This window comes from Zonotrichia leucophrys, chromosome 23 (genome assembly GCF_028769735.1).
Source record: "Zonotrichia leucophrys gambelii isolate GWCS_2022_RI chromosome 23, RI_Zleu_2.0, whole genome shotgun sequence".
Lineage (NCBI taxonomy): Eukaryota > Metazoa > Chordata > Aves > Passeriformes > Passerellidae > Zonotrichia > Zonotrichia leucophrys.
In genome coordinates this window covers 1,653,666-1,669,215 of record NC_088192.1, presented here as the reverse complement: position 1 = coordinate 1,669,215, position 15,550 = coordinate 1,653,666, and the positions used below count along the sequence as shown (strand labels likewise).

The 15,550-nt window shown below is 62.0% G+C and overlaps 2 protein-coding genes across 3 annotated transcripts; one reads left to right on the top strand and one right to left on the bottom strand.

The window, feature by feature from the left end:
• The first annotated feature begins 8,114 nt into the window (after positions 1-8,114).
• HPCA (hippocalcin) lies at positions 8,115-11,643 on the top strand. 2 transcript variants are annotated; one of them, XM_064731453.1, is made up of 4 exons: positions 8,115-8,235; positions 9,451-9,902; positions 10,767-10,872; positions 11,077-11,643. In XM_064731453.1, exons 2-4 carry the CDS (start codon positions 9,525-9,527, stop codon positions 11,172-11,174), a joined length of 582 nt encoding a protein of 193 aa, XP_064587523.1. In that variant the 5' UTR covers positions 8,115-8,235; positions 9,451-9,524; the 3' UTR covers positions 11,175-11,643. The 2 variants fall into 2 exon arrangements, with proteins under 2 accessions (XP_064587523.1, XP_064587524.1); XM_064731454.1 differs by having other exon boundaries at positions 8,169-8,235; positions 9,521-9,902.
• A 150-nt stretch (positions 11,644-11,793) lies between these two features.
• TMEM54 (transmembrane protein 54) lies at positions 11,794-14,895 on the bottom strand. Its single transcript, XM_064731860.1, has 6 exons — positions 14,883-14,895; positions 14,018-14,211; positions 13,121-13,180; positions 12,813-13,001; positions 12,602-12,736; positions 11,794-11,956 (listed from the first exon to the last, which is right to left on the bottom strand). The coding sequence occupies exons 1-6, from the start codon at positions 14,893-14,895 to the stop codon at positions 11,864-11,866; spliced, it is 684 nt and encodes a 227-aa protein (XP_064587930.1). The 3' UTR covers positions 11,794-11,863.
• Between the last annotated feature and the right edge of the window lie 655 nt (positions 14,896-15,550).

Sequence of the window (15,550 nt, the reverse complement as noted above, 5' to 3'; positions counted from 1 at the left end):
GCCACCCCCGGGTGTCACACAGTCCTGGGGGGTCATGTCACCCCCGGGTGTCACACAGCCCTGCGGGACAGTGTCACCCCCGGGTGTCACACAGCCCTATGGGGACGTGTCACCCCCGGGTGTCACACAGCACTATGGGGTCATGTCACCCCCGGGTGTCACACAGCCCTATGGGGACGTGTCACCCCCGGGTGTCACACAGCCCTGCGGGACAGTGCCACCCCCGGGTGTCACACAGCTCTGCGGGACAGTGTCACCCCCGGGTGTCACACAGTCCTATGGGAACCTGTCACCCCCGGGTGCCACACAGCCCTGCGGGGCAGCGGGCGCTGGATCCCGAGGGAAGAGGATCCAATTAGCCATGCCTCCAGGGTAATTAACGGCACCCTCTGATTGATGCTGCCTGGCGATGGGGACAGAATCCAAGTCCCAAATCCTGTGACACTGGAGGGGGACCCTGCTGTGACCTCCCGACCAGCAATGGGGTGTCCTGGCCCTGGGTGGCTCTGGGCACGGGTGGCGCCTTCCAGCACCCAGGGACAGTGGGGAGTGACAGGGATTCAGGTGAGGTGTGCTGGCTGTGTGTCCCTCCCTGTCTGTCTGTCTGTCTGTCTGTCCCAGGTGTCCATCTGCCACCTGTCCAGGTGTGCTGGAGCCTCCCAGGAGCATCACTGGGGTCCCACATTTATGGCAATCCTGGTACCTAAATTTGGTTGATGTCCTGATAGTTTTTCCCTGCTCTGGATGGAGATGGGGGTGAATCAGGTGTGGGGGGCTCTGGCTGTCCCTTGTCACCCTGCCCTTGCCACCCTGCCCTTGCCACCCTGTCCTTGCCACCCTGCCCTCGTCACCCTGCCCTTGCCACCCTGCCCTTGTCACCCTGCCCTTGTCACCCTGCCCTTGTCACCCTGCCCTTGCCACCCTGTCCTTGCCATGCACAGGCACAGTGAGAGCCCCCCCAGCTGAGGAGTCCCCAAAGATCCTTCCTGGACAAGGAAGAGCCAAAAATCCTCTGCCAGAGCCAGGGGATAGCCAGGGGACAGCCCTGTCCTGCCAAACCCGTGCCAGTCCAGCTCTTTGCCCAGCCTGGGTGATGACAATCCCAGCCCACAGTCCCTGCTGCATCCAGGGAAATGCCTGTGGTGCCTCCCTTTCATCTCCTGCCTGGCAGCAGATTAAAATTTCATCAATTCAGCGCTGGAGAAGGTGCAGGGGAGGAGCAGGAGCACCAGGAATGGACAGGGGGTGTTCAACACCTCACTGGAGCTGCCTGAACTGAGATTGGGGGACCCAAAATCCAGGCTGGGCTGGAAGGAGCAGGATTTGGGGACAATGCAGGGATAACTGGAAGGAGCAGGATTTGGGCACAATGCAGGGATATTTGGGCTGGAAGGGGCAGGATTTGGGCACAATGCAGGGATATTTGGGCTGGAAGGAGCAGGATTTGGGCACAATGCAGGGATAACTGGAAGGAGCAGGATTTGGGGACAATGCAGGGATAGCTGGGCTGGAAGGAGCAGGATTTGGGCACAATACAGAGATAGCTGAGTTGAAAGGAGCAGGATTTGGGCACTGCCATGCAGGGATATTTGGGCTGGAAGGAGCAGGATTTGGGCACAATGCAGGGATAACTGGAAGGAGCAGGATTTGGGCACAATGCAGGGATAGCTGGGCTGGAAGGAGCAGGATTTGGGGACAATGCAGGGATATTTGGGCTGGAAGGAGCAGGATTTGGGGACAATGCAGGGATAACTGGAAGGAGCAGGATTTGGGCACAATGCAGGGATATTTGGGCTGGAAGGAGCAGGATTTGGGCACTGCCATGCAGGGATATTTGGGCTGGAAGGAGCAGGATTTGGGCACAATGCAGGGATAACTGGAAGGAGCAGGATTTGGGCACAATGCAGGGATAGCTGGAAGGAGCAGAATTTGGGCACAGCCATGCAGGGAGTGGCTCCAGGCCCGGCTGCTGCTTCCCCTGGGCCTGCCTTCCCCAGCACACGAGGCTGAGCAGGAGACACTGCCGGGCTCAGGCTCCTGTGGTGCCTCCCCCGTGGGCTGCACACCTGGAGCAGCACCACAAACCCCAAATTCTGGTACCAGAGATGCCAGAACAGCTCCAGGAAGGCAAAGCTGAGGTCCCAGCAGGATGTGCCTCCATGCCAGCAGCAGCAGCAGCAGCTTCTCTGCCTTTGCAGAGGGAATTCCAAGTCCTCCAGCAGTGGGATGCAGGGATTGGCACACAAACCAAGGATTCCCTGCCTGCCTGGACCCCATCCTGAACCAAGGCTGAGCCCCACACATGGGACAGGCGGTGTTTTGCCCCAGAGGCTCCTGGCAGATGTGACAAGGCAGGTCCCTGTCATGCCACTGCCTCCCAGACTCCCCCAGGAGGGTTTTGGATGTGCCCTGGTATTTTTCCAGAGCCTGAACACCGTAACACCACAATCCCTTGGCTTTTTCCTTTCCCCTTTCCAAATAAAGGAGGAACATCGCTCTATTCCATGCCCACGACATCTGCCACGCCCAGCAGGTGCCCTGGGATGTCACCACCACGCTGATGTCCCCTCTGGGGGCTCAGATCCCGGGTTTCCTGGCACAACCCACGCTCTGCTTGTCCTTTCCCTGTCCCCTCTCCCTTCCCACCATCTACCAGAGCTTTTTGGGGTGTCCTGGTCGCTCTGGGCTCTCTCTGAGCCTCCCGCTCCTCCCCAGCCCATCACTATTCAAGTCACACCGCGCCCGTCACGCGTCCCCCCGGCTGCCAATTAAGCCGCAGCTCTAATTACGCACTCGGGCTCCGCAGCCGCTCCAGACGGACACCTGGGAGCCGCCAGCTGTCCCACCCCTCACAGCCAGCCCTGCTCACCGCTCCGAGCCCTGCTGGGGCCGAGCACCGAGCCCGCAGGGCGGTGACACCAAACAAACTGTCCCTAAATGGGTGTGGGACCATTGAAATGGGAAATGGAGGTGGGTGTCCCCCAAAAGGGACAGTCCCAGCTCTGGGGGGCTGTGGGGCACAGAGGGGTGTACAGGGAGGGGCAGGGGGTCCAGGAGGTGCAGGGAGTGTGGGATACAGGGGGTACAGAGGGTGCAAGGAGTGAGGGGTACAGGGGGTGAAGGGGTTTCAGGGGTTTCAGGGGGTGCAGAAAGTGCGGGATGCAGAGGGTTCAGGATGTACAGGGGGTACAGAGGGCACAGGGGGTTCAGGAGGTGCAGGAGATGCAGGGAATGAGGGGTACAGGGGGTTCTGGGGGTTCAGGGGATGCAGAAAGTACCGGATACAGGAGGCTCAAGAGGTACAGGGGTTTCTGGGGGTTCTGGGGATGCAGAAAGTGCGGGATGCAGAGGGTTCAGGATGTACAGGGGGTACAGAGGGTACAGGGGATTCAGGAGGTGCGGGAGATGCAGGGAATGAGGGGTTCTGGGGGTTCAGGGGATGCAGCAAGTGCAGGATACAGGAGGTTCAAGAGGTACAGGGGTTCTGGGGGTTCAGAAGGTGCAGAGGGTGTGGGGAGTGCGGGATACAGGGGTTTCTGGGGGTTCTGGGGATGCAGAAAGTGCGGGATACAGGGGGTTCAGGAGGTGCAGGGGGCTCATGGCATTCAGGGGGTTCAGGAGGTGTGGGGGGTATCGAGGGTACAGGGGGTTCAGAGAGTTCAGGAGGTTCAGGAGGTGCAGAAACGGTCTAGGTGCTGGGGTTCAGGCTAAGGGATTCAGGGGGTTCAGGAGATGCAGGACACAGAGGGTTCAGGGGCTACAGGAGATTCAGGGGGCTCAGGACGTACAGGGGTTTCAGGGGTTTCAGGGGTTTCAGGGGGCTCAGGGGGTTCAGGAGGTGCGGGCAATGCTGGCAGCCCCCTTATCCCAGCCCTACCGAACGCCGCTGCTGCCATCTGCCGACACCGCCCCGGCTGCGGCCCCGCGGAGCGCAGGGAGGGGATGGGGGAGCACAGCCGGGACCCCCCGACATCCCCCGGCACCCCCGGACAGGACCCGCACCCCCTCCGGGCCCGCTGCGCCCCGCGGGTTCTGCTGCAGGGGATGGGGACAGCCGGGCTGGCCTGGAGGGGACGGGAGGGGACAGGAGGGGACAGGACAGGGGTGGCCCCGCTCGGAGCCCCCCGGCTTGGGGACCCCCGGCCCCGCTGTCTCGGCTGCCGCTGCCCCGCGTGTCCCTCGGTCACCCCATAGAAAGGGCCGAGAAGCCACGAGAGGGAGCCCTGGGGACAGCGGTGGCACCGGTGGTGGCACTGGTGGTGGCGCTGGTGGCGCTGCTGATGGCGTTTAACCCCTGCGTTCCTTTTGGCAGGGGGGACAAGGGACAAGTCTGGGTGCAGCCCCCTCCCAGTGTCACCCGTTCCTGCCCTTCCCGGGGTGGCAGTGCCACCTCAGTGCCCAGGGTGGGACACGCAGGGACGAGCTGCAGCCCCGGGCATGGCCTGACCCCCCAGCAGGGCCCAGACTGGGGGAGCTGGGGCAGAGCTCGGGGACAGGACTGTGCCCGGAGTGCCCAAAGCACAGGGGTGCCACCGCTGAGGGCACACCAGGTGCCACACGGGGTACCCAGGAGCACAGACCTTGGCTGGCAGGGAGAGGTGAGCGGGATGTGCTGCAGGGTGGCACCGTGGGGACATGGGGACACGGGACACGGGGATATGGGGACATGGGGATATGGAGATATGGGGATATGGGGACATGGGGACACAGGGACAGGATATGGGGACATGGGGACACAGGGACACGGGGATATGGGGACACGGGGGTATGGGGACAGAGGGACATGGGGACACAGGGACACGGGGACAGAAGGACATGGGGATATGGGGACACAGGAACATGGGGATCTGGAGACATGGGACTTGGGGACATGGAGGTACGGAGGGGTCAGGGATTGGGGACTGGGGACAGAGGGACAGGGGACACAGGGACATGGGGAATGGGGAATGGACATGGGGCACAGGATACAGGGGAATGGGACAGGGGACACAGGACATGGAGACAGAGGGACAGGGGACATGGGTTGGACATGGGGACACAGGGACAGGGGACATGGGGGAGATATGGGACATGGACACAGAGGATACAGGGGATATGGGGACGAAGGACACAGGGACACGGGGATATGGGGACAGAGGGACACAGGGGACATGGGGACAGAGGGACATGGGGATATGGGGACACAGGGACACAAGGGGACATGGGGATACGAGGACATGGGGATATGGGGGACACTTGGGACATGGGTACATGGGACATGGGGATATGGAGGTATGGGGGACACTGGGACATGGGGACACGGGGACATGAGAGACACGAGGGACACGGGGGACATGGGGATATGGGGATACAGAGGACATGGGGAAATGGGGACACAGGGACATGGGGGACACAAGGACACAGGATGGAGCCGCCCCGTTATGAAATGTTATGAAACGTCAAGGTTTAACGAGAGAGTGGCTCCTGATCCCGATGAGATGGGGCATCACAAAGGGCTTTGTATTCCAGGAAGCCTATTAGAGGTTTAAATTATACAAATGGGCTTTTTCCCAAAGATCCTCATTATCTCCGTATTTGCCTTTAATCCCCGGCTCTTCCCGCAGCCCCTGCCCCACCCTGGCCCGCTTACCTTGGCCGTGTGTCACAGGGACAGGGACAGGGACAGGGCACCACGCGTCTGGGAGTCAGGGACGGGGGCCCCTGTACAGGGGACGAGCTCCTGCTTGGGCCCAACGGTAGGATGGGGTCTGTGGTGTGCACTTGGACCCCCGCTCTGGTTGGTGGAGACTCACCCAGGTGAGACACACTGGACAGAGGAGCCTTGACCGGCCCTCCTGCTGGTGCCCTGGTCCCACGTTTGTCCCCAGTATCCCAGAAGGATTGGGTTAGGGATGTGGTGCCCGTGTGGTGTGGTGAGGACGCAAACCCCCTGGCTGGACTGACCCCACGGCCATCCTGGGTACCAACCTTCCCCGGTATCATCTTCAGTGCCACCCTGGCTGTGTGGGCACCCACCAGGACTCTCCTGTGGGCACTGAGGGGTGATGAGGGCTGTGAGGCTGATGCTGGACCCCAAATCCCCGAGCTCTGAGCATCACCGAGCCCCATCAGCTTGGGGACAACAGCCAGGGCCAGGCCGAGGCCACCACAAACACACAGAGGGGTGTGGGAGCTCTGAACCCCATCCTGGGGCACAGGGACACCACAATGTCCCCTCTCGGGGTGTCCCCTTCATGGGGTGTCCCTTCCCGAGGTGTCCACAACATTTTGGGGTGCGGAGAGTGGGAACCAGGCAGGATGAGCTGCCCCCCGTGCCAGGGACCCCATAAATCACTGAGGGGGTTTGGTGTCCCTGCTGTGCCCCCCTCGTGGGCATTATCCTGCCTGTCCCTCCTGCAATCCCTTCCAGCTCGGGGATTATTTGGGTTTAGGGTCGGGCTGCAGTCGGAAATGGGATGCTTTCAGATCAGCCTGCGTCACTTGTGCCTCTGCCACTCGTGCCCAGGGGGATTAAAATAGATATGGAGATTATCAGAGGGGGGCTGGCACCCCCACACTGGGGCCACCACTGTCCCCCACCCTGCTGCCTGTGGGGGGCTCAGCTCCAGCCCCCCAGGATGGCACAAACATCTCCCTTTTCCTCACCTTTCTGCTTATATCCCATCCCACCCCATCCCCAAATCTCCTTCTACAACAGGAGAGGTGAAATCACCACTGCAGCACCTCCCCTGCCCAATTCCTGTGTTCCCAGCCTGATCCCATTCCCAAAATGCTGCACTGGGCTGGATCCCAGTGCCCAAACCCCAAACCTGGAGCTCAGGGCTGGATCCCAGTGCCCAAACCCCAAACCTGGAGCTCAGGGATGGATCCCAGTGCCCAAACCCCAAACCTGGAGCTCAGAGAGAGTTCCCCATGGGGCCCTGCCTTTAATCCCCTGCTGCATTTTTGGTTGTGTAATTCCAAGGAGAGTGGCTCCTGCTCCCATCTGCCCCTGCCATCTGCTGCCCAGGGCTCTGCGGAGGAGGGAGCTGCTCCTGGAGCCCAGCTGGGCATGGCAGCTCCTCATGGGCAGCGTCTGTGCCCACTGCAGCCTTTCCCTGGCTCCCAAAGCCACTTTGCTCCTGCTGGGCTCGCTGGGGATGCTCTGCTGCCCTCACCCGAGGCCTGGGGACAGCCAGCACAAAATGTCCCTTTCTAGTCCCAAAATGTCCCTTTCTAGTCCCAAAAAGCCTGGCCTGGCACCTGCTGGGGCCAGTGGAGACAGCGTGTCCCAGTGCTCCCAGTGCTCCCAGTCCAAGATTTCTCAGCATTCCCAGTGCCCAAAGACCTCCCAGTGCTCCCAGTGCTCCTTCCCAGTGTTCCCATTGCCTGAAGACTTCTCAGTTCTCTGAGTGCTCCCAGTGCTCTGAGCCTTCCCAGTCCCCAAGACTTTCCAGTATTCCCAGTGTTCCCAGTGCCCCAAAACCTCCCAGTGCTCCCGTGTATTCCATCCAGTAAACTTCTCCAGTGCTCCCCAGTTTGCCCCCAGAAAACCTCCCAGTCTATGTCTCCTATCCCAGTTGTTCTCCCGATATGGCCTCAGATGGAAACTTCCCAGTGCTCTGAGTGCTCCCAGTGTTCCCAGTGCTCTGAGCCTTCCCAGTCCCCAAAACTTTCCAGTTCTCCCAGTGCTCCCAGTGCCCCAAAACCTCCCAGTGCTCCCAGTATTCCCAGTGCTCCCAGTGCCTGAAAACCTTCTGGTGTTCCCAATGCTGCCAGTGCCCAAAAACTGCCCGGTGTTCCCTATATTCCCAGTGTTCCCAGCGCTCCCAGTGCCCAAAAACCGCCCAGTGTTCCCAGTGTTCCCGGTATTCCCAGTGCTCCCAGTGCTCCCAGTGCCCAAAAACCGCCCAGTGTTCCCAGTGCTCCCAGTGTTTACAGTGCCCGAAAACCGCCCAGTGTTCCCAATGTTCCCGGTATTCCCAGTGTTCCCAGTGCCCAAAATCCTCCCAGTGTCCCCACTGTTCCCAGTGCCTGAAAAACATCCCAGTATTCCCAGTATTCCCAGTATTCCCGGTGTTCCCAGTGATGCTGCCGGTGGTGCCCCCGGTGCCGGTTCCCCTCCGGTACCGGTGGTGCCCCCGGTGCCGGTTCCCCTCCGGTACCGGTGGTGCCCCCCCGTCCCCCGGCGCTGCGGCGGGCGCTCCCGGGGCTGCGGTGGCGGTGGCGGCGGCGACAGCGGCCGTGCTCGGGCAGGTAGGAGGAGGTGGCGGGGACGAGGGGACCCGGGGGGGACACGCACACACAGGAACGGGGGGCACCGAGGAAGCGCAGAGCCCCGGGCACCGGCACCGACCCAGCCCCGGGCACCGGCACCGACCCAGCCCCGGGGTATCGGCACCGACCCAGCCCGGGGCATCGGCACCGACCCAGCCCGGGGCACCGGCACCGACCCAGCCCCGGGCACCGGCACCGACCCAGCCCCGGGGCATCGGCACCGACCCAGCCCCGGGCACCGGCACCGACCCAGCCCGGGGTATCGGCACCGACCCAGCCCGGGGCATCGGCACGGACCCAGCCCCCGCCCCTCCGCCCCTCCGGCGGTGCCCGATTTGGGGAGGGGTCCTTTCAAAGCCCTCTCGGGGTGCTGAGCCCCCCATGGATTCCCTGCCCGGGCATTGGGGAGGGGTCACAGACCTCGGGTATTGCGGGTGGGGGTCGTGGGGACAAAACCGGGGACTCCTGAGTGGGGTGGGACAGGCAAATCCTTCCTCGGGGTGCTGGAGCGGGGCTGGGGTCGTGAGGGGGGGGGATGGAGAGACCCTGAGGGGTCCCAGACCCCGGAACTGGGGGGTCCTGGCTGCTCCTCTTTGGGGTCCCATTTGCTCTGAGATCCGGAGGAATTTTGGGGGTTTGGGGGTGCTGGGGTCTCTCCCTGCTCTGGGTAAGGCAGCTCCAGGCACTGAAGCCCCCAGTGCACCCCAGGATGGCGGCAGCGGGTCAAGGTCACCGCGGAGTCCCCAGGGTGGGTGTTGGACACCCTCCCTGTGCGCTGAACCCGCTGGGGACACCCCGGGGCAGGGACAGAGCCCCGAGCAGGTCCCTGCCGCCCCCAGCCCTTCCCGGGGCTCCGGAGGCATCAAATATTAACGGGGAGAGCGGAGGAGCTGAAAATAACCCAGCTCCAGGGGATCTGACCCAGATCCGGCCATCCCAAAGCTGGGCCGGACCCAGAACCGCAGGCACGGCTCTGTCCCCTCCTCGGGGCCGCCTGATCCCACCTAAATATCACCTATTTATTATGCAAATGAGCTCTGAGGGATAATTACGCAAACAGGAGGGGGCTGGCGCTGCCTGGTGCTCCCCGAGCGCTCAGAGCGGCCGGCGGGGATGGAGGGAGCAGCATCGGCCCCTGGCTGGGTGTGCGGGGGCTGCCAGCGAGCTCTGCCCCGTCCCTGTCCCCTCCTGTAGCGCACAGGGACCCCCCGAGCCCGGCCAGACCCTGTCCCCCCCATTTCTCGTGTCCCCAACCCCGTCCCAGCGCGATGGGGAAGCAGAACAGCAAACTCCGCCCGGAGATGCTCCAGGACCTGCGGGAAAACACGGAGTTCTCCGACCTGGAGCTGCAGGGCTGGTACAAGGGGTTCCTGAAGGACTGTCCCTCGGGCATGCTGGACGTGGAGGAGTTCAAGAAGATCTACGCCAACTTCTTCCCCTACGGCGACGCCTCCAAGTTCGCCGAGCACGTTTTCCGCACCTTCGACACCAACGGCGACGGCACCATCGACTTCAGGGAGTTCATCATCGCCCTGAGCGTCACCTCCCGCGGCAAGCTCGAGCAGAAGCTCATGTGGGCCTTCAGCATGTACGACCTGGATGGCAACGGCTACATCAGCCGGGAGGAGATGCTGGAGATCGTGCAGGTACCGGGCTGTCCCCCATCCCACCCGGTGTTTGCTCCAGGTGTCGCCTCCCAGGTGCAGTTGGGTTGGGGATTTCACCCCCTGGAACCCCCCAGAACGGGGTTTTGCTGAAGCAGGGATGAAGCTGTTGATGCCTGAAGCTGTGGGTGCAGGGGTTGTTTTATCCTGGAGCATCCCGAGTCCTTCCCTGCATGGGGATGTCCCTTTGTCACCGCATTCCGGGGCTCTCCCGTGCTTCCAGCATGGGTTGTTGTCCCCCAGCACGCCTTGGTGGTGTTGAAAAATGGGCAAGAGATGCTCTCCTTGCCCTAATCCCAACCTGGTGATCCTCAGGGGCATCCCAGTGGCCAAATCCTCCCTGCAGGAGCAGCTCAAGTTCCCACAGCCCAATCCCATGGGAAGGGTGATAAACACCAGCCCCATTCCCAGGAAAACAAAGCCTAGTGGTCATTTTATGCTGGAGCATCCCCGAGTCATTCCCTGCGTGGAGATGTCCCTTTGTCACCTCATCCCAGGGCTCTCCCATGCTTCCAGGGCGGGTTGTTGTCCCCCTTTGTGTCACCTCATCCCCCGTGATTGTGATTCCAGGGTGGGTTGCTGTCCCCCAGCACACCCGATGGTGTTGGCAAAATGGGCAGGAGATGCTTTCCTTGCCCAAATCCCAACCTGGTGATCCTCAGGGGCATCCCAGTGCCCAAATCCTCCCTGCAGGAGCAGCTCCTGGCAGCTGAAGCCCCGATCCCATGGGAAAGGTGACAAACACCAGCCCCATTGCCAGGAGAACAAAGCCCAGAGCTGTGTCCCTGTCCCAGGTGGGCAATGCCAGGAGCCCACCCTAACCCTGACCCCCTGTCCTTCCCCCAGGCCATCTACAAAATGGTCTCCTCTGTCATGAACATGCCTGAAGACGAATCCACGCCGGAGAAAAGGACGGACAAAATCTTCCGACAGATGGACACTAATAACGACGGTAAATGAGAGGAGCTGCAGGGGATTAGGGAGAGGTCTCATGGCTAAATCCAGGGTATCAGGAGGAGCTGATTAAATGGCTCATGTCCGAGGGGCTCAGGGTGCTGGGTGCTCCCCCCCCGGGGTGGAGAGGGGTCCGTGGGCTGCTCTGGGTGGTCTCTGGTGGTCGCTGGGAGGTGCCTGAGCTGTGTCCCCTTCCCCACAGGGAAGCTGTCTCTGGAGGAGTTCATCAGAGGGGCCAAGAGTGACCCATCCATCGTGCGCCTGCTGCAGTGTGACCCCAGCGGGGCCATGCAGTTCTGAGCCCCCCGGAGCCCCCCCTGGCACCCCCCACCCTGCTGACGGTCACTGTCCCTCGCCCAGCCCCTGCTGTCCCCGCTGTGCCCCCACAGCCCCTGTGGGATGGGAGATGGAGCCTGCATGGTATTGGGGTCAGGGGGGCTGTCCCCATCCCTTGGGGGGTCCTGCACTGGTTTTACTGGTGGGAGGTGAAGGCAGGGTGAGCCCTGAGTGAGGACAGACCCCCTGAGTGAGGACAGACCCCCAGAACCGGGGCTGGGAGCAGGGACAGCCCAGCCTGGTGGGACAATGTGGGGACACAGCCCAGGGGACAAAGCCCCGTGGTGGTTGGGGGGTCCCCAGCACCCAGCCCCACATGGAGACACCCCCATGGGCAGGGCTGGCTCAGCCCCTTCCCCACAGGGTGGGCTGCAGGGGATGGGTTTGTGCTTCTGGGCTTTAATTCCTGCAGAATAAAGTTTGTGTCAGTGCAGTCCGTGCTGGGAAAGGGGACACGGGGCCCCTGGGGACAGTTCCTCCCTGCAGGGTGTGGATCCAGCCCGGTTCCATCCCTCGCTGCAGCCCCAGGATGGGCTCCTGTTCCAGGGGATGTGCCCACACAATCCTGGAGGCAGCTGGGCCCTGTCCTGGGCTGTGCTGGTGCTGGAATGGGGCAGGAACAGCCAGGACACATCCACAGGGTCATTTACCCCTCAGAGCCGGGCAGTTTCTCCACTGTCCAGTCTCAGCAAGGCCAGGCACTGCCCAGGGCCGGGGCTTTCCACAGGAGCTTCCTGCAGAGAGACCTGGAAGCCGGAGAGAAGGATGAGAGTGGGAGCAGAGGGGTGGAAACCTTGGACCCACAGATCACCCCTGGACTGCCCCAGCCCTGCAGGAGAGGGTTGGGGCTGAGCCCAGGACCCAAAAATCACCTCCAGCCCTGCAGGGGAGGGTTTGAAGCTGAGCTCAGGACCCAAAAATCACCTTCAGCCTTTCAGGGAAGGGGTTGGGGCTGAGCTCAGGAATCAGAAATCACCTCCAGCCCTGCAGGGGAGAGGCTGGGGCTGAGCCCATGAGTCTGAAATCACCTTCAGCCCTACAGAGAAGGGGTTAGAGCAGAGCCCAAAAATCAGAAATCACCTTTAGCCCTGCAGGGAAGGGGTTGGGGCTGAGCCCAAGAATCAGAAATCACCTTCAGTCCTGCAAGGAAGGGGTTGGGGCTGAGCCCAGGACCCAAAAATCACCTTCAGCCCTACAGAGAAGGGGTTAGAGCTGAGCCCAAAAATCAGAAATCACCTTCAGCCCTGCAGGGAAGGGTTGAGGCTGAGCCCAGGAATCAGAAATCACCTTTAGCCCTGCAGAGAAGGGGTTAGAGCTGAGCCCAGGACCCAAAAATCACCTCCAACCCTGCAGAGAAGGGGTTAGAGCTGAGCCCATGAATCAGAATTTACCTTCATCCGGAGCATCCCGCGGCAGCAGCAGCCCAGGCTCAGGAGCTCCAGGGTGAGCAGGAGGCAGCGGGTGCTGAAGAAGATCCCCGTGGCCTCCAGCAGCAGGGAGATGACCCAGAGGGACAGCGTGGAGCTCTGGGAGACAGGAGGAGCATCACCCCCTGCGCATCCTCCCCACCCCGGCACATCCCCATCCCCCGGGGGCACTCACGTAGACGCGGGTGGGGTCGAAGGGGCACTCGCGGTTCACCGGGGCCAGGGCGGAGCTGCCGGCGGAGCAGGGGCCCAGCAGCAGCCGGCCCTGCGTGCCCAGGGTGAGCCCGATGGCCACGAGCAGCGCCAGCAGGCAGCACAGGCAGCACAGGCTGCTGCAGGAGCTCAGCGCCAGCAGAGCCCATTTCTGCAGAGGGGAAGAGGAGAGGCAGTGTGGGGATGTGCCTGCTCAGGATGGAGCCACAGAGGGGCTGTGGGGGCTGTGCAGCCTCGCTGGGTGATGGGAGAGGGGCTGGGGGTGCTTACCAGGGCAGCAGGGCCGAGGGACCGGGAGAGCAGCAGGGCACAGACCCCACAGGAGATGGTCTGTGGGGAAAAACAGGGGGGTCAGAGAGGAGCAGCCCCTGGGACACCGGGATCCTCTCCCTGCTGGGAATGGAGCGGAGATTCCCCTCACACAGCAATGAGCCCCGGAGAGCTGAATTCCACAGGAATGGTTTGTTGAATTCTCCAGGAAAGGAGGGTTGGATTCTCCAGGAAAGGAGGGTTGGATGCCCCAGGAAAGGAGCGTTGAATTTCCCAAAAGAGGAGGGTTGAATTTCCCAAAATAGGAGTGCTGAATTCCCCAGGAAAGGAGCATTGAATCCCCCATGAAAGGAGGGTTGAATCCCCCAGGAAGGAAGGGTTGAATTCCTCATGAAATGAGGGTTGAATCCCCCATGAAAGGAGTGTTGGATTCCCCAAGAAATGAGTGTTGGATTCTCCAGGAAAAGAGTGTTGAATCCCCCAGGAAAGGAGGGTTGAATTTCCCAAAAAAAGGAGTGCTGAATTCCCCAGGAAAGGAGGGTTGGATTCCCCACGAAATGAGTGTAGAATTCCCCAGGAAAGGTTTGTTGAATCCCCCAGCAAAGGAGCATTGAATTTCTCAGGAAAGGAGCATTGAACCCCCCAGCAAAGGAGGGTTGAATCCCTCATGAAATGAATGTAGAATTCCCCAGGAAATGAGTGTTGGATTCCCCAAGAAAGGAACACTGAACTCCCCAAGAAAGAAGTGTTGAACCCCCCAGGAAATGTTTATTTCAGGTGGGGAAGGGGAGACAGAGCAGCGTCCACCCTGCATCCCACCTCCCCACCCTGCATCCCTCCCTCATCCCGACCCCTCCCCACGTCCCCCCGTGTCCCCAGCCCCGTTTTGGGCGGTACCAGCAGCGCAGCGATGACAGCGGCGCCGTTGGTGACACCGTAGTGCAGGGCGGCGGCGTGGCGGGCGCTGAGCACGAAGCGCAGCCCGGAGCCGTGCACCAGCGCCCCGCTGATGAAGATGAGGTGCCCGACGATGAGGAGGATGAGCCCCGTCTTCATCAGCACCGTTCGGTGCCTGCTGGGGTCCAGGTGGCCTGAGACAAAAGGAGAGGAGGGTGTGGGGTGGCCAGCACGGAGCTGTCCCTACACAGGAATTTGGGGACAGCCCCAGAGGATGTGGCCATGCTGGCAGGGGGAGGAGGTGATGTGGAAGCCACCACTGGTCCAGCCGGCTCTCCTGGGGCTGGAGCAAAGGTGTGGGGCCGGTGGCCATGGGGACAGGGTCCATGTGGGGCTGGGGCTGCTCAGGGTGATGAGGAAGCTCTGGGACAGCAGCGGGCCCCAAATGCTGCTCCAGGGCTGGGTCTGGCAGGCAGCGCTTGGAGGAGCGAGCGTGGGGCTGTTCCCCCTCTGGAACCCACCCTGGGTTCTGATCTCAGCCCCAACCCTCAGCCCAGCTCCTCCCCTGACCGATCCGAGCCCCTCAGCTCCTCTCCCTGCCTCCGTGCCTCAGTTTCCCCTGCAGAGGGCAGAGGTGGGGCTGTTCCTCCTCTGGAACCCCCCTCACACAGCCATCACCATCCTCACACAGCCATCACCATCCTCACCCAGCCATCACCATCCTCACCCAGCCATCACCACCAGGGCTCAGCCCAGCTCCTCTCCTCACCCCATCCAAGCCCCTCAGCTCCTCTTCCTCCCTCCGTGCCTCAGTTTCCCCTGCAGAAGACAGAGATGGAGCCCTCCCGTTGTGATCCGGACTCACCCCCTCGGCACATCCTCACCGGGCCGGGATCAGCCCCTCAGAGCCCCTCGGATCCATCGGCTCTGGCACGGGGCAGGCCCGGGACACTGGGGCCACGCGGAGCCACCCTCCTGCTGCTCCAATTCCCGTCAGACCAGCTCCCCGGGACAAAGGGATAACTCCACCTTTTCCCGCGGGTCCCACCCCTGCCGAGCCAGCAGCCGTGCCGTGACATGCCGTGCCGTGCCATTTCACCATTCCACCCTTCCTCACCCCCTCCCCATCCATCCCCATGCCCCCAGCAGCCCCCAAAGCCGTGGATCCGGCCAGGACCCACGGGCTGAGCGTCTGGGAAGGGGCAGCCCCGGGGTGGGACAGTGCCAGGGACAGGGCAGCAGTGCCAGGACTGCCCTGCAGGGCCAGGGCAAAGCAGAGGGGTCAGGGCAGCAGTGACTTGGCCAAAGGTGACTCAGGAGATGCTTTGGTGGCCCTCAGGGAGCTTCCAGGGAAATTCCAGGCACTGGGATGGGGACAGGGCCTTGCTGGGAGGGCTGTGGGGTCCAACAATTTAATTCCAGGGACAACTCTGGTTCCTGGGACTGCTCTGGGGAAAGGCATTGTCCCCAATGTCCCACCTGAGCCACTGCTCTCAGCTCCACAAGTGCTGGAAATTTGCCTTTTTTCCCCAT